At 42.6% G+C, this 24,844-nt stretch overlaps 1 protein-coding gene across 4 annotated transcripts in view; it reads right to left on the bottom strand.

Annotated features, from left to right (window-relative positions):
- Positions 1-24,844, bottom strand: part of Trpm6 (transient receptor potential cation channel subfamily M member 6) — a 160,815-nt gene that overhangs the window by 47,004 nt on the left and 88,967 nt on the right. For 3 of the 4 annotated variants that reach the window (XM_076560997.1, XM_042261624.2, XM_076561004.1), the window contains exons 20-25: positions 23,956-24,084; positions 22,498-22,749; positions 19,865-20,039; positions 19,551-19,665; positions 17,096-17,289; positions 10,525-10,657 (exon numbers count right to left, since the gene is read on the bottom strand). In XM_076560997.1, coding sequence (XP_076417112.1) covers positions 10,525-10,657; positions 17,096-17,289; positions 19,551-19,665; positions 19,865-20,039; positions 22,498-22,749; positions 23,956-24,084 — 998 coding nt within the window. Of the gene's footprint in view, positions 1-10,524; positions 10,658-17,095; positions 17,290-19,550; positions 19,666-19,864; positions 20,040-22,497; positions 22,750-23,955; positions 24,085-24,844 lie in introns of those variants that run through there. The other variant, XM_076561010.1, reaches the window with a different exon arrangement.

Raw genomic sequence — 24,844 nt, 5'->3', positions numbered from 1 at the left:
AACTATATCGTAGTCACAAGCTCAAGATTTTAAATTTCCTTTGATTGTCTTCTAAGTATAGACTTAAAGGTCCTTCTCACTGGGCTAGACACATCTCTGTCCAATCCATATATCCAGCCCTCTGGCAAGAGAAAAGAATGTTCATGATTTTTTAGCCCAAAGCCATAGCTTTTGCTATGACTCAAAGGCATGAGTCTGCTCCAGCTGTTTTATAGACACCTGTTAGCTGCTTTTTGTACATTTACTACATTCTGTAATGTAGATTTTAATACAGATTACAAACAATGATAATGTTAATATATTTAAAACTTTTATCTCTTTTATAAACAAAAAAAGCAATCATGTAAGTTTCAGGAAGTCAAAGGAGTCGGAAGACTTGGATCCACCTCTCACAAAGACTTAGGACTCCTCCCCTCCCCCAAATACCAGGACGATGAGATTGGAAGTTCCAAATGTAAGATTCCCTTTAAGTTTCTTAACTTTAACTTCTATCCTTAATCTATATTTAAATCAGTAGATTTCCACTTAGCTAAGAAACGTCATCCAGGAATCAGCTGAGGACTACACACTGCTCCAAGAGTGATCTACACCATGCCAATTCCTGCTAGTCCTACAAAACTGGAGAGCCCTGGACTTGCTAAAAGCTGATGGTGATTGTTCCCTGTTTCTTAAGCTGGGTCAGTTAACCATGTGCATCTGATGAATATCCCATTGCCCTAATCCCCTTCTGGCCTTTGACTAGCATTCCAGTCTTTCTGGACCCTCATAACAATGTCCTAATTTCATCAGGAAATAGTTACAGAAGAGAGTACATCACCCATTATCCTCAAAAAAGGTTGGAATATTAGGTTCAAAGGAAACTCCCTGGCAGAGGGGGGCAAAATGGCTACCTATAGTGCCTTTTGGCATAGCAGGAGTCATGCTGGCCTCCAGGTTCATTATCAAAAAAGTACCTTTTAGAGCTAAATAGTTTCAGATCTATCAATAGATTCATTAGCTGAAATAGTCCTACAATGTAATAGGCACTCAACCTGCTCTATGCAGAACAAGAAAGTTATTATATTAAGAAAAAAATGTTGTTTCTATGCAAACCACTTGGGAATCATTAGAGATAATATTGCTGTACAAAAAAAAATGCAGAAAAAAAAAGGATCCAAAATGAGAGACATTACTGCTTCCTATTCTCATTTTCAGGCTTCTTCTAGATAGTAACTCTGATGTCAGCCACCATAGGGCCTTTGGCCCTTCTGTTTCTGCTGATTGCTGTTGGCTCTTGCATCATTAATGCCTTAACTAGATACATAAATTCCCATCTGAGTGCCATTAAGCTGATGATTATTAGATCCCAATATGAGCAGCTACCTACTACAGTGTTAAGGATTTGACTCAGGATACAATTCAAGGGTTGAATGTGATAGTTAAAATTATGTTTTAAGTTTAAATTACTGTGCTTAAGAGATCTATAAAACAGAATGCCTCTAACCTGTGAGCCCCATTTGCCCAAGGACAGGCTTGATCACATGTAGGCAGGAGGTACATAGACAGGAATTTATGCTTGTACACACATTCATATGTCAAGATGCATGCTTTCCCCTGATTGAATGAAGGTGGGAAGTATGTAGCCTTGTGGATTTTGCCTTTATGAGCACCTGACTAATTTGGTGTCATACTCTGGAAATCACCAATATGGACCTTGCCAGTGTCCATTATCCTGGCCAGTATTTAATTGCTTCAAATTTGGCTCAAAATTTGTGGTAGTGGTCTTATTCTCCCCCAGTGGGATCCCACCCCCCTCTGCCATCTACTTATGGATAAAGATGTGAGCTCTCAGCTACTGCTCCATGCACCATGCCTACCTGCCGGCTACCATGCTCTCTGCCATGACAGCCATGGACTCACCCTCAGAAACTGTAAGCACACAATAAGCCCTTTCTTCTATAAGTTGGTGTCTTACAGAAGTTGGACATGGTGTCTTATTATAAGAATATGGAAGTAACTAAGACAGAAGTTAGTACCAGGAAGTGGGATGTTACTTTGACAGCCCTGACCGTGTTGGGTTGGGGAGGAATGTGGAAGACTTTCGGAATTTGGACTAGAAAAGCAGTTGAAAGCTGTAAGCAGAGCTTAAGAGATCATCCTAGTAGGAGCTTGGAAGACCATAGTGCTAAGAGCAATGTGAACTATTGAGGTCCAGCAATTTAAGTTTTGGCAAAGAATGGGGCTGCTGCTTGTCCTTGTCTTAAAAATCTGCTGGAGGCTATTTGAAGAGTTTTGAATTAATTTACTTGGCAGATATATCAAGACAGCCTAATATTTTACTCTATTATGTGGGTATTACTAAGCTACTTTTATGCAGGTCTACAATAAAAAAAGCGCAAACAGGGCAAAAAAATACAAAACGTACAGTTTGAAGAGAAAAAGAACATCAGTAAATTAGTGTTAGAGCCAAGCGTTGTTCTGAGAGATGACAGGACTGATGTAGAAAAAAAGAAAGGGAATGGTGTCCTCAAGGAAAAACCTCACCCAGCTAAGCTTCCAACATATAGAAAGGAAAGTTTATGAAACAAGGAAAATATCAACAAATCAAAATGTATGCAAATATAATTCAAGGCGGGAGAAGTTCCATCCCAAGCAGGCAACAGAACTTGGCAGCACAGGTCACATGGCCCTGGCTTTAAAGTCATGAAGAATACATGAGTAAAGGGGTTGTAGATTCTTCTTCCACAATTAAAGAAAGCTGCTGAGGCCAGGCATGTGCAGGGGAGTCCCTGCATGCAAGCCCAGATAGGCCAGCCATTGCATGAAACTATGAAAGTAAAGCCTGCATTGTGTTGGAGACCCCAAGGCACTGGAAATGCCAGAGCCATGGGCTATCTACCAAGGAGAGCTGTAGACAGGGAATAGATCCAGCCCAAGACAGAAAAGTATGTTGTAGTCAGCAGAGCTGGAAGAGCCATCTAAGCTCTGACATCAGACATGAAACTACAGCATTTGGAGTTTTCCCTACTGAATGTTGATGTTGCTTTGGTCCAGTATTTCCTCACTATGCCCCATTTCCTCCCTTTTGGAATGGTAATGTATCTTCTGAGCCATTGTGTGGTGATATTTTATTTTTGCTGAAATGTGTTGATATTTTATTTGTGCATTAATAAATGCAGCTTGCTTGAAGATCAGGGGGGAAAGGCCAGCCATTTTAAGTAAACAAAGAAGTCAGGCAGCACTCGCCCTTAATCCTATCACTTAGCAGGCAGGATCTCTGTGTGTTCAAGGCCACACTAGGGAACAGAGTCAAGTGTGGTGACACATGCCTTCCATCCTAGTAACAACCATAGAGGCCTGGAGGTCTGTACAGACAGACAGAAAGTGAGAGAGCTGTGTTGGAGAGGAAGTGAAGTAGCGGGGCTCAGACAGCCAACGAGAGTGCAGAACAGCAAGGCAATAAAGGTGTGGGTAGAAAGGAGTAGTGCATATTTGGAAGCTGCAGAATTGGTGAGGTAAGGTAGGCTGGTGGCTTTCCCTTTTTCCCTGATCTAAGGCTTTCACCCCTATATTTGGCTCGGTGTTTTTTATTTAATAAGACCATTTAGAAATTTGTATACACCGTGGTATGTTGGAAGTATATAATTTGCTTTTGACTTCACAGGGGGTTACAGTTAAGAGATCACCTGCATCTTAGAAGAAACTTGACATTTTTAAACTGTGTTGAGACTGTGAAAGACTGTAGGGACTTTGGAAGTTGAACTGAATGCATTTTGCAGTATAATATTGCTATTAGCCTATGGGGAACAGAGAGTACAATGTGGTGGTTGACTTAAAAATGGCTCCTATAGGCTCATATAATTGAATACTTGATCCCTGGATGGTGGAATTGTTTGGGAAGGATTAGGAGGTGTGATCTTTTTAAAGAGGGTTTCAAAAGCCCATGTCATTTTCCAGTTTGTTCCCATTCTTCCCCTCCCTGCGCCTCTGCTCTCTACTGGATTAGGATTCAAGTTCTTGGCTACTACTCTAGCATAATGCTCCCTGCCTTGATGAACATGATCTTACCCTTTGAAATTATAAGCCCCTAATAAATTTTTTTATTAATAAAAATTGGAAAATTAGTATTCTAACATTTATATCCCTTAATAAACCAAATTGTCTTTGTAAATTATTAAGGAATAAATGACATGAGGAGATGATCCCCCAAATACAAAATAAGAAAGGTAAGAGAAAGTGGTAAAATAGGAAAAGTCATTTGGTAATAAGAGATGAAAGCGAAATGATAATGATTTCCTCTATATTGTAACATTTTTAAAACTATTTACAATTTTTAAGGAAGCCACAATTTCATTATGTTAAAATGACAAATGTTCCTTACAAGAGAAGACAGAATTATATACAATCATTAAAAGTAACAATTACATTGTTGATAGTCAGCTGTCTTTGGCTATTTCTGCTGGTGGGAAAAAGGCTGTGAATGTCTCACGTTCTGTCTTACATATTTTAAAATTTGTCATATAATTTTCTATTTAAAGAAATAAAAACTAACTCGAGAGTCAGAGACAGGCAGATCTCCAAGTTCGAGGCTAGCCTGATCTACAGAGCGAGTTCCAGAACAGTCAGTGCTACACAGAGAAACTCTGTCTCGAAAAACAAGAAAAAATAAAAATAATAAAAACTAAAATATTAAATAAATAATACTTCAGGTGGAGTTGGAGAGATGGCTCAGTGCTTAAGAACACTGGCTGCTCTTCCCAAGAGGGCCCATGTTCAATGGCAACTTACAACCATCTGTAACTCCAGTTCCAGGGGATCTGACACTCTCTCTCTTCTGGCCTCTGCAGGCACACATACATATGCATAAAATTAAAATAGACACTATTTTAAAAGAATATTTTTGCAACTGGAGAAATGAATCAACAGTTAAAGAGCACTAACTGTTCTTACAGAGGACCCAGGTTCAGTTCCCAGCATCTATATGATAGTTCACAAATGTCTGTAACTCCAATTCCAGGTGATCCAATGCCCTCTCTACTGACCTCCTTGGACACCAGACACACATGAGCTATACATAGATACATGCAGACAAAGCATTTATGCACGTAAAATGAAAGTCTGTGATAATGAGATGAAACTGAAAACCAACAAGGGAGAAAATATAAGCAGTGATTTCATAGCTGCTATGGTCATCTGCAGTCTTGAAAAACAGTCCCATTCTTACTTGGGGCTGAGAGAAGGGCTGTGGAGGATCACTCCACAGAAAGAAGGGTCCTCAGTCTTAGCAAGCACCACTCAAAACAGTGCTCAGTTTCCTGCCTCTAGAACACATCTAAAGCACAGGAATTGTGTGACCTCCCACCCCTTCTTTCTGAGAGCAGTATAGATGGGAACTTAACAAATAAAGCAGGTGGTGTTTTTCATTTTCATTGTATTCTATAGGAGCAGAACCCTTTCTGGCTAATTCTGTATAAAATCCAACTTCTGTAACTCACCGGTGGCTTAAAGCATGCTTGCTGACCTTCTGTAACCTAAAATGTTCGAACTGGCAAGGACGGTGTAGGAAAGAGCACAAAGTATATGTATATTTCCTTCCAAATATGCTTAATTGGAACGTCTCCATCCAGTGCCCTGTTTCATCTAATTCAAAAACAGTACAGTCTGAGCAGTGGTAATGGAGACTCATTAAGTTCCATTAGCTGCAGACGCACCGAATGGATACAATAGAATCCAGCCACTATTCACAGCAACAGGTGGTACGCTACAATAGAAACCTGTTAGACAAATAACCTGGTCGCCTGAAATGGGCCCTCTTGCTTTTTACAGGGACTCATTTTCTAAAACACGGTGTCCTGTGAAGCGTATTTTAATTATATTCCTAGACCACTGGCTGCATTAATTCAATGTAGCTTTTCAGTCATTCTGACACATAAAACAAATTCTTACTATTTCAGCTTCCTCTGTGCAAGGTCTGAGTGGAGGCCTGGTGACTGTTTTACCTGTGGGGCCATTAACCAACATTCTTAAAAATGAGATAATAAGAAACACAATTATAATCAGCCTGAAAGTCCTGCCGTGGAGTGCTCGCTATGAGCAAAGCATTACAGGAAGGTTCTACTCACACTGTTTTCTTTCACTGCATCATAGTTCTGTGAGGTGGGCATGACTACCATTCCCTTCACAGAAAAGGGGTTAGGTCACATATCCAATGTCACGTGGCTGGGCATTAAGCCAGACAGTCGACATCTGACCCACCACTGCAGCCAGCCAGCCCCTTCAGCAAATCATCTGGGATCAAAGCACGGTTTTCTGGGGAATCCTCCCCGAAGGACAAGCCCCTGGATGTTGCTCAACAGAGCCTCCGCCAGACACGAATTTGCTGAGGTTAAGGCTGCACAGTGGAATCAGGGTGTGCATCATGCTGAAGCTTCCACAAATTGTAGAAACCATGGCACTTCCCAAATACAGTGCTGAATGTGCTGAAAGGGGAAAAATACCACAGGCATCTCTCTCCACAGACCAGAGAGAAAGGAAATCTGGCAAATACTTGTCCTCTGTCCACACCTCAAAGTCATTTCATTCTAGAAGGTAGATGGTTAATGCCTCCTTTGGGCTTAGGCAAACATGCAGTGACTTCTAAGATCTCCTTATGTTACCTCTTAAAGCCATTGCTCAGTCACTTCCCCAGCACCCCTCATTTATGAGCTCCCCAAAAACAGCCTCAACAAGGATGGCAATATAAAGTCATTGCCACTTGGGGCTCATTCTAGTAAGAAAACACGATCATCAGAAGAAATTCTGTTAGAAATAAAGAGCCAAGTTCTAAACCCCTTAGAAATATCCCTATTTTCCAGGAGCCATACAATCACTTAGCATCTAGCCTCCCCTCAACTCTGAGAGAAATGAAGCATCACATGAGGGTTAGGGAATGGGACATACTATGACCATCACCGCTGAAGTACTTGTTTTTAAATCCCTTGGGTTCTTGAGTTCTCACGTTCAAGAGAAAGATGATGCATGAGGGTTAGAGGACAGAAGGTCTTAGGACCATCACCACTGAAGTACTTGCTAGAATCCCTGGTACCCAGGTATACACTCAGCATTGCCAAGACTTCTAATTACTACCCGCTGTGAACACCACTTGCACTCCCTGGGCCTTGCCTTCCCAGTCTTCTCTGTCCCTTTCCTTCCCGATCTGCAGATGTTGGTACTAGCTACCTTCATTTGACTTCTCTTCTCTGCCATGTTCTCTGCTGGGATTGACAGCAGATACCCACGGACCCTCTCCTGGTCCCCAGGCCAGTTCCCCAGGCCTTCAGAGTCATTCCTCCGTGTGAATGTCTGTGGTTGGGTCACCTGAGTCACGTGGTCAACAAATACAAGCCCTGTTGCTTTTCCACACATTTGTACAAACCGTCTCCTCATGATGCCATCTTTCCCTGATGGCTCCACCTGTGTGGATCTGAGAAACCACCTGGGCTCCATCCTGGCCTTCTGCTCCACCCAATCCCTACTCTGCTTCATGAATTGTCCCTTTGTTCCTTCCCACGGCCACAGCCTGGGCTACACACCTTCTCTCCCCTGGCATCCCTGGACCCCAACTGACCCCTCAAATTCACATTCAAATCTACCAGGCTGACAAGCCTTCCCATATCAGAGTGCCTAGACCCCTTCCTCAGCATAGGTAGAGTGAGGAGCTCTCCCTGACTTTGCCTCCATTCATAATCTCAGCCAGAGCTGCCCTGGCCTTACTTTATCTCCCTCCAGGTCTTAAAGGGGAATTTGTATTTATGATGATCAGTGTTGATCATCAATTTGACAGGGTTTAGAATCACCTTGGAAACATATCTCTGGGTTTACCTTTGAGAATGTTTCCAGAGAGTTCTAACTATAGAAGAGCCATTGTTGGTGGCACCATCCCATGGGCAGAGGTCCCAGACTGAACTACAAAGGAGAAATGAAGCTGAACTCCAGCATTCATCTCTCAGCTTCCTGACTGTGGATTCCATGTGACCAGCTGCCTCGCTCCCCTGCTGCCATGACTTCTCTTCTGCGAGGTGTTACACCCTCAAACTGGGAGCAAAAAAAGTCCTTCATCTCTTAACATACTTCTTGTCGGGGTTTTGTCAATGCAATGAGAAGTAACAAATATAGTACTTCAAAAGGAATCTTACTCCTGACTTGTGATCAATTTTTCCAACTAAGTAGCAATGTATTTTTTCCACCCATCCATGCATAGCTCATCCCTGTCACCCAGGATGATCCACACACTGTGTCTTTCTACCCATCCATGCACATAGCTCACCCCTGTCACCCAGGTTGATCCACACACTGTGTCTTTCTACCTATCCATGCATAGCTCACCCCTGTCACCCAGGTTGATCCACACAGCTCTAAGTGATTGGCCTATCTTCTCATCTATGTCACAAATAAGAAAACTAATGTTCAGAGCAGTTCAATAAATTTTCCCAAGTGCACATAGTTACAGGGGTAGAAGCAGAGCTGAGGCCTGGCTCTGCCAGCTTCTAAGAAGAGCAGACACATGACACAAAGTCCAGCAGGCCCACAGTGCTGCAGAAGCACAGTTATCAAGAGAGAATACGCAGAAGGAGAGAGAAAGTTCAAGTGGTGATGGTCTAGAGAGACTATGGAGATAAATGATGGGTCCACAATCACCATTTTCTCAATATTTAATATGATCTCAAGTTCAACCAGCGACATAGACACATATTTATATAAATATATTATCAACAGAAAAAGTACAAGATTACATAAATATGACATGCCTACTGTAAGCCATTTAGAAAGTCCCTAGAGTAAGTTTTAAAAAAAAAAGTGAGGTTGTGTTTAAAAAGTCACATCTGTCTATGTGATTTGGGGGCATCAGAAAACATATATAATTAGATTAAACATTCTATAGTCAGTCTCATGTATATTCAAAAGTGAAGGGATATATTTAACTTGTGTCAATTTGCTTCTAGTTACAAGGACAATTCCGTTTTTAAAAGTCCATAAAATCGTGTGCACACTTCCACACTTTAACACAATGCCATACATATGCAATTATTATAGTAACACATCCACTAGTTTCCTAATACATTCTTGTTCTCTAACATGTCTGTCCTCATTGCTCAAACCTCTGAATGACCCGCTTCCAGAAAGTTCAGGAACCACAAGCACCCTCAGCCACAGCTTTGCCTCAAGTACCTACCTGTGTTCTCACTAGAGTATCTCCATAGGCCTGTCCATTGCCCATATTCTATCCTGGCTTCTTGTGGTGAAAACCAAGGCATCACTTCAGAACCACACAAATTTATTTTGTCCTTTCCATATATAACAAAGGCAGCTCACCATGTCCTCACCTCACCCCCAATCTTTTTTTTTTTCTCTCTTCACAGTCAACCTGCTTACCTAAGCTGTCACTGGTACTGACTCAACCTCTCCTGTTCTCTCTCCTGGACAGTGAAGTTGTCTCCAGCCACACGACCAGCAAATGCTGACCAGGGCCTGCTACAGAAGTCCACCCTGTCAGCTGGCCACAGCCCTTCTCCTGCTGGGATCTGCAGCTGCTGCTGGACCAGCACAGAACCTGCAGTGACTGTGGGTGTCACTTCTGTGAGGACATCATTCCACCATGTGGCCCTGCTGGCTATCTCCCTTGTCTCCTCAAGACTTCTCTTCTTCAAACTCCTCACAACAGCCTCTCTGGACCAAGCTATGTGAAGCAGAACAATCCAAACCACATGATGCAAGTTATCTCTTCTCCATCTTTCCTTTATCCTGAAACTACTTCATTTTCTTTTTTTAATGTTTATTTATTTATTTATTTATTATGTATATTTATGTATATGTATATGTTGCCTACAAGCCAGAAGAGGGTGCCAGATCTCATTACAGATGGTTGTGAGCCACCATGTAGTTGCTGGGAATTGAACTCAAGACCTCTGGAAGAGCAGCCAGTGCCCTTAACTGCTGAGCCACCTCTCCAGCCCCAACTACTCCGTTTTCTTCACAGTTTTTTATTTTATTTTATTTTTCAAGATACGGTCTCACCCTGTAGCCCTGGCTCTCCTGGAACTCACTATGTAGAGCAGGCTGTCCTCAAACTCACAGAGATATGCCTGCCTCTGCCTACCCAAGTGCCGAGATTAAAGGCGTGCGCCAGGATGCCTGACTCTTCATAGCTTTTATTACTGATAGACACTAATGTGCAGGTTTCCTTGGCCTGCTTCCCTGATTACCTTGTGATTTTCATGCCTCCATTTCCCTTAACCCTTCCACCTGCAAACGCTGCAGTGAAAGTCTGTCAGACTCCTGTCTCCTGTCTCCTGTCTCCCCTGATCCCTTGGAAGCAGAAGACTGTCCAGAACACAGTAACGTGCAATAAACAGACACTGATTACATAAATCATACTGCAATACGTGCTTCAAAGTGTGCAGAGCTCAGACCTCTGGGGTTTGAAAGTGAGCCTTTCTATGTTTTTAGACATTCTAGAACAATCATGATTTGGTAGCAGCTTTGGAACTAAAAAGGGACATACTTTACCTTTCTGATGTCACTCGGATTTGTTCCTCAAAACTACAATTCAGACCTTTCGTCTTCTCATGGAAATATTTTTCCACACACTGCTCCTCAAAATCATGAAGCTTTTTCAAGTCCTCCTCAGTAAGGTAGAGCTCTGTGGAAATAAGCACAACACATATAAAGGGCCGTGCTTGGGGGGCTGGTAAGGGGTGTGCCACTTACTGATGTGGATCGTGTCCTCCATGGTTCATGTGCTGGAAGCTTGATCCACTGGTGGTGCTGGAATGGTGGGCAGTTACTCTGCCCAATGGTGGTGGGGACCACCTCAGGAATGGACTGAGGGACTGGTAACGTCAAGCTAGCCACTCCTGGATCTCCCGCTTTCTTGCCTCACATCTCTCCAAGCAGTGCTCTCCACTCCCCTTCTTGCTCCCTTCCCCACTTCATCTCCCCTTCCCTACCTCACACCCTTGCACTACAGGAACCCGTCCACCATGTTATGATGGGACTAGAAGGCCATCACCAGAAGCTGGCCAGAAGGAGATTACAATCTCGGAATTTCAGCCTCCAAACACAGTAGATCCTTGAATGATGGAGCTACAGGGGCTGATGTGCTTGCTGTCAAAAATCTGCATAGAAAATTGGGTTTCCTCACAATCTACATTGGCCAGACACTATAGAAATAGCATAGGTGATGGAGAAGTCTTTACATAGTATATGTATTATATATGGTAAAATTGTGAGAAATCACTTTTTAACTTTTCAAAATTAAAGAAGTGGGGGGGGGGGTAAGGGCTGGAGTGATAGGTTAGTCTATAACAATACTTGCCCATGCAGGCATGAGGGCCTGAGTTTGATTTCCAGAACACAAATAAATTAACTTGGTGTGGAGGTACATTCTTTTAATCCCAGCACTGGGGAAGCAGATGAACTGCTCACACAGTGATGGGCATAACACAGTGTCTTCAGCAAAAGAACTTTAGCTCATCAAGGGGGCAGCAGAAAGTGTCTACGAAGTGTCACAGTACTGCTATAGTTAATATAACACAGTTGCAATTTAATACTGTGTCTTTGTATTTGTTTACATTTCTCTTGTCTACAAGTGGTACTGCTGATGTTCTGCGATCACAATTTTTCTGCATTTCGTGGTACAAAATGATAAAATACACTATTGACTATGCATGCATTCTATGTACTCATTATATACCTTTTTCTGTGTGTTTGTGTGCCTGGGAAGATAAACATATGGGAGGGCACATGTGTGCACATGCATTACAGAGGTCAGAGGTCAAACTTCTGGTTGTTTCTGAAGTCAAGGTCTCTCACTAGCTGGCATGGAACATACCAATTAGTCTGGGCTGTATGGCAACAGAGTCCAAGGAATGTATCTGTCTCTGCCTCCTCAGTGCTGGGATTAAAAGAATGCTCTGCCACGCCCAGCTATTTTATGTGGATTCCCAGAATCAAACTCAGGCCCTCAAATCCACATGGTAATTACTTTATAGACTGAACTCTCACTCTAGCCCCCTTTTTCCGTATTTTCTCTCAAATTTCTATGCTATACAATTGGTATTTGAGAGTTTTTGTTTCCTTCTCTCTTTTTCTGTTTTAAATTTGTTCGGCCATTTTTTTTTATTTTTTTAATGAAACAGTCTTACTATGTAGCTCAGGCTAGCCTCAAACCTGCAGATACCCTTTCCTCTACCTCTCCAAGTCTGGGTTACAGGTGTGTGTCACAACACCCAGTATGTCTTATAGGTTTTGTTTTTAATAACTGCAAATATTCAAAAGCAAAATTCTCATATAAGTGTATTTGCAGTGGAAACTTGGTCATTCAAAGGTCAATTGTAAGCCTCTTCCCTTTATTAAATACCTAACCTCAGGTATTTTGTGATAGCCATGTGGTAGGCATGAATGGCTTTTCTCCCACCTGTACTGAAAACAGTAAGTGGTAGCTTATGTGATAGACATCACCACTTGTCAGTCACATTGTGCTCTTAGAAAAGCAGTACATGCAAACATCTAAGAATACTAGACTGCGTCCTTTTCCTTCGTTAAAAATGACGACTATAGTCAACAGACAAAAGCTTGCTTTTCAATATTTTCATACCTCGCAATGCTTTTGTGTGTTAACCAAAATTCTCCATATTTATACACAGTTGAAGAAAGGATGTCATTGTCTTTTATCTCTGTCACCTGCTTTAGCTACTAACAGGAGAATACGTCATCTACAGTTGAAAATCGAGTTTATGGAAGAGCAGAGTTAGTTCATGCTGTTACAGCCAATGTGAGGAAGTCTTTCCTTGTCAGGCTGAGTATGGATGGACTAAGTCCCTTCTCTGAGAACTATCGGCCATAGCCAGTCGGCACAGCACACCTTCCCTGAAGTAATTAACTCATTAAAGGAAACCTCACCCTGTGGTGCTGAGGCCAGTACATGCCTTCATCCAACCTCAGCTGTCCTGTTTAGACACTGCCGTGGTTCTCAGTGAGTGAAATCAGAAATCACCTTGAAATGTGTTCCTAATACTTGGGAAATATCAAAGGATGCGATGTTGCTAAGAGGACAAAATTGGAAAGTTCTTTCATGTCTTCACTTAAGTCAGAAGAAAGTTAAATATTACATTTCTCCATAATTTATTAATAATGCAACAATTTCTTATTTTCCAATTCAATGAGCAATAAGATATTAGTTTCAAATTGAAAACGTGTTTAGCTACTAAAAAAATGTGCTCACACCTGAAGCACACAGTATTTTGTGATTTATATGGTGTGGAAGAATCTTTTAGACATTAAAAAAAAATTGACCCTTCCTCACAGTCCCCATCTCTGATGTCCTATAAACATGAAGTTTTTCAGGCCCGATAAATGTACCAGCAGTGAATCCCCCCACCCCGTCTGGTCCCCACACCTGATCCCTCAAACGCCAAGGGTGAGTCCCCCAACAGGTGCAGCTTGGAGTGTGCAGTTCCTAAAATTATCCACCAGGTGGCACTGCTGGCCCATATGTAGTCAGCTCACTCTGAGCTCTTTAAAGAGGCCAAGGGAATGTTCTAGTGCTCTGAGTCAACTTGCCTTGAAGCGAAAACTTTGAGTCAGGCACTCAACTAGCACACAGTCAAAACACCTACACACATAACATATACATAAGTAAATGATTTTTTAAAAAAAATGAGTCTTCTGTGGAAACCATCCTATAAGCCCAATAAAGGCTCCTCTACAGGGACTGGCCAGTCCCAGTTAGCCCCAGGATCTTTCCTGGGGTTACACACTGTACTGGGGTCTCCATAGCTCTCCAGTGAGAGCCAAGATCAGCTGTGTACCAGAAACAGAAAAATGTAAAGCGCGTGCCTCTACCTCAGCTTCAGTTGTGCCTTTGTGTCTGCTTGCTCATTTGTTACTTTGGGTTTTTCGAGACAGTATCTTGCTATGTAGTCCAGGCCTGCCATGATTCAGGACCCTCCTGGCTCACCTTCCCCTCAGTGCTGGAATGACAACCTGCTGGTGACCTGCTCTTGGCTTCCTCCTAACAGCCAAATCACTTGAGAAGAAATAACAAGAGCAACTCTTCAAAGAGGGAGAAAACCATTGGGAGGGCCGTGTGCCATAAGCAAACACTTACTGTCCTTCCAATCCCATGACAACACATGGCAGGGGATAACAGAGCCCTTAAGAGCATGGAATTAGGGCACTAGGCCCTTTCCGAGACTTCTGGAACCAGTAGTATCTTTAGAGCTCACAAAGTTTTGCTTCTTCCATTTCAGCCTCCAAAATCTACAACAAAGTGCTTGGACAGTCATATCTATGGGATGGAAAAGTAAGTGGCTTTTATCCTAGCTCCTGTTTCTGGACCACTTCTGGCCAAAGGAATCCTTTCCTGGTTCAGAAGGATTAAAGGGCTGTCAGTTTACACGTGTGGATGCATGCGTACTCACATGCAGGCCACAGAACATGTGTGGAGGTCAGAAGATAAGTAGTGGAAGTTGCTTCTCTCTTTCTATCGTGTGAGTCCCAGGTGGGGGGGGTGAGGGGGGCGGGAAACTCAGATATCCAGGTTTGGAGACAAGCTCCTCAGAGGCATTTTGAATTAAACATTTGGGATAAAGGAATGTAACTTTGTCACATCCTGTTTACATAGGAATGATCTAGAAAAAGGCCAATCATGTTACTACTTGACAAAAACTACAAATAACTTGTGAAAACAGTGAAGTCCTCCCGTGACAGGTGTGGCGGTCAGACCACAGTCAAGATGAACTTGGAGAATGTCAATGTCAGAACATGCAGGCTTGTGATCCGGACGCCACATTCCTCAACTGGGTCAGAGTTCACATGGGGTCACATAACTGAGTGTGAGGATAGCAAAAAAAAAAAAAAAAAAAAAAAATCTAGCAAGAATAACTCATGAATCAGGTGTGTATAATAGTGTTCACGGTGTGCATGTGTATGGCAGTGTTCACTGTATCATCAGGTGTGTGTGGCAGTGTTCACTGTATCATCAGGTGTGTGTGGCAATGTTCACTGTATCGTCAGGTGTATATGGCAGTGTTCACTGTATCATCAGGTGTGTATGGCAGTGTTCACTGTATCATCAGGTGTGTGTGGCAGTGTTCACTGTATCGTCAGGTGTGTGTGGCAGTGTTCACTGTACCATCGGGTGTGTGTAGCAGTGTTCACTGTATCATCGGGTGTGTGTGGCAGTGTTCACTGTATCATCGGGTGTGTGTGGCAGTGTTCACTGTATCATCGGGTGTGTGTGGCAGTGTTCACTGTATCGTCAGGTGTGTGTGGCAGTGTTCACTGTATTGTCAGGTGTGTATGGCAGTGTTCACTGTATCGTCAGGTGTGTGTGGCAGTGTTCACTGTATCGTCAGGTGTGTGTGGCAGTGTTCACTGTATCATCAGGTGTGTGTGGCAGTGTTCACTGTATCGTCAGGTGTGTGTGGCAGTGTTCACTTTATCATCGGGTGTGTGTGGCAGTGTTCACTGTGCTGTATCATGAGGCTTCACTGCAGCCCTCAGTCTAATCCTTGATAGTATCTGCCATGACACCAGACAGCCCCAGTGAACCCTGCTGAAAACATCCCAGCTCCAGTTCTACACAACTGCAGGTAAGGAACATGGAGAACCCTAATGTAAGGACAGAGCTGTCTGCTCGTATAAAAACACAATTGTTTAATTATCAAAACAACAAACAATTGTAGTATTCTCCCCAGAAGAAAAATACTAAAACAATATCTCTTTGAAGTGTTTTGTGTGTTTTAAAATCTGCTATCTAAGTTACTGACTTAAGTTTCAAAAGGGTTACTAAATGAATTTTGGCTTGGGAATTATATGGCTCTAAATATACTTTTGCCTTTTGTACCAAGTGTTTAGTCAAAGAGATTCTTAGCATTGACAATTACAAAATCAAAATATGAATAAACACTGAAGAAGCTCTACACCACTAAATATCAAATAGTCAACATAAAATTCTTTATGTCAAAAAAACAAGCACGTCTATCTCATTGTTATGTAAGTTAGCTTTGTCTTTAATAAACGGATACCCAGGGTTTTTGGGGGGTTTTTTTGTTTTGTTTTTTTAATGTGCATGGGCATTTCGCCTGCTTGTGTGCATCACATGCATGCAGTGCCTACAGAGACCAGAAGGGGGAGTTAGATCCCTTAACACTGGAGTTACAGATGGTCGTAAACTGCAATATGGCAGCTAGGAATCATGCTCAAGTCCTTTGAGAACAGCCAGGTCTCTTAACCATTGAGTCATCACTACACCCACCCCCAGGATTGTTTTTAAATAAACATCTTTGTGATTTGTTGTTAGTATGCACCTCTTTTTAATTGTTTGTTTGTTTGTTTGTTTGTTTGTTTGTTTGTTTTTTGAGACAGGGTTTCTCTGTTATAGCTTTGCGCCTTTCCTGGAACTCACTTGGTAGCCCAGGCTGGCCTCAAACTCACAGAGATCTGCCTGGCTCTGCCTCCCGAGTGCTGGGATTAAAGGCGTGAGCCACCACCGCCCAGCATGCACCTCTTTTATAGACCTCCATTCCCATGTTCACACCAGGAAAAAAGTATCCTGATTTAAACAAAGCAAAATGAGAGCACACATTTCTATATCCCTGCACTTCATGTTGATGTTCTGAAAATAAGAAACATCCTTTTCGGACCCTCATCCATTCTTGGGAGGTTAAGGAACCAGAGCTGTGATTCTGGCAAAGCTTGCTTCTCTGTTTCCCTGGATCCCAGGCCTTTTGAGTCACCTTTCTACACAGCAGGGCAATAAGAATAAGTCAGGTGACTATTCTCTAAGAAGTACTCAGAGGAGTTCCCAGATCAGCAGAGAAAACCCAGGTTTTCTAGAAGGTCTAAAGCCTTCTCACATTCAACCAAAAGACATTCTCTCCCCTGCTTCTCTCCTTCAAAATACCATTTAACAAACCAAAAATAATCATGAGACCCCAGGCAAAGGCGAGGGTCTGCAGCCTGTTTTCTGAGAGCCTTCATGCTGTGTCGTCACTGGAATTACCAGCCTCCAGTGTCCCCACCCTCCATTTTCCTCTATTTCCTTCCTTCCTTCTGTTCCACGAGAGAAACTTACTTAGTCCTACATCACCCTCTTCCCGGTCCTGTGGTGCTGGGCGACAGCAGAGACCTTGGAGGAGCAGGCAGACGTGATTCAGCAGGATGAAGGGCGGGGGCAGCCAGGGCTTCTGGTTGTAGGTCATGATGTAGCGATAGCGATTGTATTTCCAGAGCTTATTGGAGATGGATTTTATATCTAAGTAAATGTTGCTGCAGGTTGCAGAAAGGGAGAGAGATAACATTTTAATAGGGGACCCAGAAATGTGACAGACCCTATCTTCCAACACTTCTGACTGGTTAACAATCATCAGCAGTTAGCCAATAACTATTATTCGCTTACGATTTTTCTTCCATCAAATAAAAAAATTTAAAAAGTAAGCACTTTTTATAACAAAGTATGTTCATTGGAATGCAGACATTGAAATCAGAGATTAGAAAAGTGACAGCCCTTTAGACAGGGAACAGAAACTGCCCTGTCTCACTCAGCACTCCCTGTGGGGCACCTTCCCTTCTCATAAAGCTCTTCTCCAGAACGTAACTCATCCTTCATTGTAAGCAAGTGCGATGCTCCTCTGTGATATTAGCCTTATAAAGATATCCCTCACAGACATCACAAGAACTGCAAGAATAATTTTAGGCTGATACATTGCAACAGAGTCATATGAATAAAGACATAGGAGAGAAGAATCGATTTCTCCTCAAACATGCCAATACACAGAGCTTCCAAAGGGAACTTGATAAATTATTCACATTAACTTTATAGTGGAGGTAGTCTCTATTGGTGGTCACTCTGGAGTTTCTCTTAAATTACATCAGTTTTAAAAGAAGCCAGTGAACATTGACACTAAATAACTCCAAATGGAAATTTTAGCAGGTAGCAGAGATCTTCAGAACAACTTATCACTCTGAACTGTGTATGTATTTAACACCCCTGAGGTAGCAGATGGAATAGCCATTGTAACATTCTGGTTAGAATTTTTTCTTTTTTTTTTTTATTAAGAAATTTTTTTCATTCATTTTACACACCAATCAAAGGTCCCCCTCTTCCCTCCTCCCCTCCCCCAGCCTCCCTCTAACCCATCCCTCACTCCCCCCCACAGAAGGCAAGGCCTCCCATGGGGAGGCACATCCAGTAGAGGCAAGTCCAAGCCCTTCCCCCATTCTGCTTAAATTTTTAAAATCAAGTTTCTTCAGTGGAAAAAAAAATGGTAGAGTAGAATGTGAGCCAAATTTAGCCAATAAAAACATTGGTAACCAAAAAACATAACATAAAATAAAATATTGGTAACCAAAACCTGACCAATGATTGGGAGAAGCCATGACTATCCTTGAAAGAACCAGATCAGGATAAGACTGAGAGGGGCATGTCCCAGTGCCCTTGAAGTAGGTGATTGACATGGGTCTGGGCTAGAACCCTGGTTCTCAGCTTGATCACTGAGCTCATAGCCTCAGTATCACCTGAATACATGGGGACATGGACATTCTTAGGTCTATGCCAGATCACCTGAGCACAAGCAGACATGGACATTCTTGGACTCAGCATCACCTGGGTGCATGAGATCATGGACATTCTTGGCCTCTATCTCAACACTATGGAATGGGAAAGTGTGAGGAGGCCATTAGTCTGCAGTTCTGCAAGCCCTCTGTTCACCAGTAGGTGGTGACATTTACAAGGTATTTCAGGGTTTCTAATGGTAGGAACTCACAGGGTCTCACAGGGTCCCCCAGATAAGCAGTGAGATCTGAGATCGCCAGGCTTGTTTGTTCCTCAGGGTGATGTTCTTTATATTGAGAATAAGGAGTGTAAGGGGAGGAGAAGGAAGAGAATGAGGTGGGGAGGAGGGAAATGACTGTGGGTTGGACTTCCCAGAAGCTCCTCTTCTTCCCTACAGATTGTGGAAAACTGGAAATGGAACCAGTCTATGCTGGGAAAGAGGGGAACTCAAGAGTTTGTCACTGGGAGGGTCAGTGGATGGATAAGCCTGGAGTGTTGGCAAAGCTAGACATAGAAATGGGATTTCCTAGATACAGAGAAAACTGAACACAAACGCAATAAAGGAAAAGGCCAAAGGTCTAGGCCCAAGATCTTCTTAATATGAAATGGATAAGTTGAGCCAGAAAGGGAGACTGGGCAGAAGTGGGACAGATAGGGACCATGTGGGGAAAGCACACATAGATGGAGCCCTTAGGGAGCCATCGGCTCCAACCCTCATTCTACAGGACTCCAACTGTGCAGTGACAGCTCAGATCTCCTCTTCCACACTTCCGTTATGACTTCCACTATTTTATGGTCTAAGAGTTTGACTTCTTTCATACCAATAATTTCATGTCCTTGCTTTAAAGGCACAGTAATATGTCATGGGACACACATAAACAAAGGTCATATACACAACATGCATAGGAATATACTCAATACAGCTGCTCCCATAGTTTGGCAAACAAAATGATCTTAGTTAATGAAAGTTACCTACTTGAAGCAGGCAATCAGCAGGTTCACCATGATGATGTACTGAACAAAGAGGTAGACAGCTTGCAGGAACGGAGTCAGGAAAGAACCCGGAGGGCAAGAAGTTTCACCTTCACAAACTACAAACAAAGAATTCAAGAGTAGGATAAGATAAATCACAGCCCTGGGGCCCTCTGCAAATATTTGGCCCCTTAACTTCATAGAATGCCACACACTTCACACATTTAAAAAGGTTCTCATGAATACTTTCCAGATTCATTTTTGCTCTGAGTATCTACAAGGGTTCTATTTCTGCATGAGGGCAAACCCCATATGTACCATCTATCTCTGAAGCATAGACTTCTCCATACATCATCCAATATGGCTCGAATACAATATCTCGAGCCAGGCGCCATGAAGGAGGCTCGTTGGGTGAGAGGATGGCTTTTCGCGCCACACCAAAGCTCAGCAGGACAATGGCCATCATGATCACAATGTAGAACATGTTTGCTGCCTGCAAAACAGCACAGCACAACCAGAGTTTACCACACATCAAGCCCGAGCAGTCGCCACTACACACTTACAGATAGCTAGACAGTCTAGTCAGTCGCTGAAATCCCTCCATCCAAAACAGCTGAGTTCTCTCGGGCTAAGTTATTTTCTTTTCTCTGCACAGTATATCCTTTACACAATGACATCTATGGAGTCACATGATATGCAGAAATTACAAACAGAGACTTTTTCTATAAGCAGCCATCAAATATTAGCTAGGTTTTTTTTTTGTTTTTTGGTTTTTGTTTTTTGTTGTTGTTGTTGTTGTTTTGTTTGTTTGTTTGTTTGTTTGTTTTGGACTGGCTAGTACCCAACTTTTGATTAATTAAATCAAAGAGTTGGTTAGAAAATATTTTAAAAGGACAAGGTATATTCAAATTCCAATGACTGTTCCCAGAATTATCTCCCAGAACTCCCAGAGCCGTGTAGTATCTTGGGAATTGATTACACCAGTTTCCCTCCATCTTGTAAAATATATCAACTCAACCCACTTGTTCAGTGTGGCAGACCCGGAAGTGAGCAACATTTCCACTTTCTCCACATTTCTTATCTCATTACGTGGTGACTACAAGATCCAAGTAGCCAATAGTCTGGAGAGTGACAGGAGTGACTTTGTCTGGGCTGTTAAACAGTGCTAAACTCAACTATCACTCTTGTCACTGCCAAAGCAGCCCCCAGAAAGGGCTAAGTGGCATGGCTAAGCCACAGGAGAAATTCTGCATCCTGGAGTCAGCAATTATCATACCTGACTTCAGGGAGGAAAGACCTTGTGCCAAGTCACTGAGATGTACTAGTTGTCTCACATAGCTCCTCTCAGAGATGTGACACTACCAAAATCAGAGGATGCGTTCATGGTTGAAGAGATAAGTGGTGAAGAAAAAGAAAATCTGAGAGCTGGGCTGGAGCTCAGCAGTAGAGTGTTTGTCTCTCATGCTTGAGGCCCTAGGTTCAATCCCCAGTCTGGCCAGAAGGAGAAAGAGGAGGAGGAAGGGAAGAGGGGAGTGAGGAGAGAGGGAAGCAGAAGCAGCAAGGTCAATCTTGAGGCTCTGCAGGTCCTTCTCCCTCTGCCTCCCCCTTTCTGCACTACCCCTGACCCTCCAGAACATGACCTTTCCTTGTATTCTAGAAACAAATGCCAATAGAATCTTCATGTTGTACATCTAGAGGGCAGATCTTTGGGTATTTTCAAAATTCCAGACTGCAAAACCTGGCACAATGTTCAGCAAGCTCAGTGCATCGACTAAAGTCAGGCCACCCACTGTGGGAGCCTGGATCCCTGACATATGTTCATGAGGGTCTTACTTAGTTTCCACTTCCTTGTACATAAAAAGTAAATTATACTACTTATTTCATTAAGTTGCTACAAACATTGTGAGTTAGTATATACAAAACACCCAGTCCAGTGTGTGGTGCACAGTGAGTACCACTTAAGAGTAAGAGAGAGTGAGTGACAAAAGAATGAGTTAGCACTTTCAGAGAAACATTCTTGGTGGTAGCCTTATACAAATCAAGGACCAGTGTGACTCAATCTCATATGCCCCGCCCCCTCACAAAAGGCTAAACTAAGTGTTCCCATTACCTACCTAGTGTGCTGTCCAGGCCTATTTGACATACAAGTTTATGGTTAGCCAGAAATGAGTCAGTATGCCTCTAGAAACAATTTCAGCATTTAACTAGTGTGCTAGGGAGATGGCTCAGTGTTAAAATGCTTGCTGGACCTGAGACTAGATTCCCAGAAAGCATTTAAAAGCCAGACATAGTATGTGTTCTGGGAATTCCCTAGCCAGCCAGTTTAGATTAAACAGTGAGCTTCAAGTTCAGTAAGTAGCATCTGTTTCAAAAACTGAGGTAGAGAACAATGGCATTTTGAATGAGAATAGCCCCTATGGGCTCACATATTTGAATGCTTTGTCCCCAGTTGGTGGAACTGTTTTGGAAGGATTAGGAGATGTGGCCTTGATGGAGGAGGTGTGTCATTGGGAGTGGGCTTTGGGGTTTCAAAGCCCCTACCTTCCATAGTTAACTTTCTGTCTGCCTGATGCTTGTGGATCAGATGTCAGCTCTCAGCTACTGCTCCAGTGCCATGCCTGCCTACCTGTTGCCATGCTCCCCACCATGATGGCCATGGACTCTAATCCCTTGGAAGCATGAGGCCCCAAATTAAATTATTTATTTTTATAAGTTGCCTTGGTCATGTTGCCTCTTCACAGCAATAGAAAAATAACTAAGCCAAGTGCAATAGTGGAAGACACCCAACACTGAGTTCTGCCCTCTATACAGGCAAACACAGGTGAGGACACCCACAAACAAACGTGGATACATGCAAACATCACAGGAGAGAAAGTTGAAGTATGAGATGGCAAACATGACAGTGGAGCCACCGAAAGGGGACATTCATGTATAAAATGAGACTTACGTACCATTTTTGCAATCATGGTCACATACGGACCTGCATGTTGATTCACAGCAAAGAAGTCCATGAGCCGAGAGAACCAGAATATGATGTCTATGCAGTAGATGAGTCTTCCTGCAGTATGCAAAGGGGGGTGTCCCCACCGTAGGCCAAAGCCAATGGAAAAGAGGCCAATAGCCACAGTTTCTATGAGGTTCCAGTATTCACTCAGCCACATCTTCACCTTTTGAGTAAACTTGCTTGGTTCTGAAATGCATATCTAAAGGGAGAAAGAGGAAAATTTGAAGAAGGGTACAGGATTGGGAATGGAGTAGAGTGATAGAGCACTTGCCTCCAACACACAAGACCCTGGGTTCAAGCCCCAAGAACATAGCTGGAAAGGAATACCATCAATAGTATCTTTTTAAATCAATTAATCCATTATTGAAAGAGTTAACCAACTCCTACCAAATTTTACATCAGCACCAGGGCATTTCAGAGCTCAGCACTGCGGCGGCTCTGCCTAACTATGATTCTGCTTCATCAGCTGAGGATGAAGAATAATGACTAGAAACCCAGCAGTCCTGTGAGCTTGTCCTACAGCTGCTTCTGAGTGAGCTCTTGGCAAACCACAAAGAACATGATGTTGGAACTGGCTAGTATAAGAAACTTCCCTTGCAAACCTATGGCAGACACACTGTAATGTAAACAGTAAGCTTGTTTTCCCTAAAATATAAAAATCATTGTAGAATTTAGATAGTGTTTCTCTGCTATAAACTTCATTAACAGACAATGCAGTATAGTTAGCATAGAATGTTGGCCAAATTACCACTGGAAAAAAAATGTATAGGCACACAGAACATGCACACATAGCTAGGACAGTCAAAATCATAACTATTTAGGATTATACTTATAAATTGCATTAAGAGTGCTAACTTTTAAGTGACCAGTGGCAAAGTAGAAATGAAAATGTTTTTACTTTTGTTTCCTCAACTCTTGAACTACTTCTCCCAGAAGGATATCTGGCTTCAGGTTTCAAGGGTGTTTACTAGGAACTTCCTTATGCTGTGAGTGTATTTCTTACATATTATGCAACCTTAGCCATTCATGTGTCACTCTGTTGGGTAAAACTGACAATATGTGGGGAAGGCTAGGTGATTAAAAATTCATGTCGCAAAGAAAGCTCCATCATGGGAAGCAAACACCTGGAGGGTGCAATAACAAATCGAGAGCACTGCCTATTGAGCCTTGAGTAATAAACACAATAAGATTGTGCTTCAAATGGCTGTTTCCAAAGTTCAGCAGAAAGTATTTAGTGAGGATCAAAGAAGGAAATCAGAAACTTTTCCCTGAGCAACCTTCTTATAGCCAAATTGGAATCAGTGTGCTCTCTCCCCTTCACACACTTGGCGTGAGTCCATTGTCATCCCCAGGGCCTAGAACAGCTCTTCCAGAGGTGTACAGAAGACGCAGAAGGAGCACTCACCTCCCTGATCTTCTCAATGGCATTGGTGAAGATGTAAATGATGACAAGCCACTCTTGCACGCTGGGTTCAGGCTGCATCTCCACCAACACTGTGTAAGTGAACAGCATGAGGAATGCCAAGTAAGCCATCTGTGAGGAACACACATTCCCTGGAGGTGAGCTCAAGTGACCATGAAGGATGCCAAGCAGAGCTCTGCAGACAGAGCCCAGAAGAAGCATACTCCTACATGACAACATGAAAATATAACTGGGACCAACTTCTGGTCACTGATGACTCGATGTCAAGGAAAACATAAGTATCTACAGTCTAGGAATGAAAATCGCAGTTTGCCAGTAATCCTATAAGCACTAACCATTGCAGCATGCACACTGGCAAGCTAGTAGCAGACCAGGAGAGAATCTCATGCCTTCCCTCTAGTTTTAACTTGGAAAATATGTATGCCAAGATTGCCAGATGAACAGTGTGAGTGGATGCCTATCTTCACAGTAAGCTGACATTCACTCCTTCACTCCCACTTGGGTGTTATTTTATGATGATTAAAATGTCATTCTGGCTAGGGAGATGGAGAGATGGCTCAGCAGTGAAGAACACATACTGCTCTTCCTTGAGCAACTGAATTCAGTTCCCAGCACAGCTTACAACTGCCTGTAGCTCAAGTTCCAGGGTATCTGGAACTGTCTTATGGACTCTAAGGATCCTTGCATGTACAAACACACACACACACACACACACACACACACACACACCATTCATGATAGATAGATAGATAAATAGATAGATAGATAGATAGATAGATAGATAGATAGATAGATAGATAGATAGATAGACAGATAGAGATACAGACAGACAGATGATAAATGTGAAGAAGAAGAAGAAGAAGAAGAGGAG

This window comes from Peromyscus maniculatus, chromosome 1, assembly GCF_049852395.1.
Source record: "Peromyscus maniculatus bairdii isolate BWxNUB_F1_BW_parent chromosome 1, HU_Pman_BW_mat_3.1, whole genome shotgun sequence".
In the NCBI taxonomy this organism is placed as follows: domain Eukaryota; kingdom Metazoa; phylum Chordata; class Mammalia; order Rodentia; family Cricetidae; genus Peromyscus; species Peromyscus maniculatus.
Note: the sequence above shows the minus strand (reverse complement) of the source record. Positions and strands in the feature narration are given on the sequence as shown.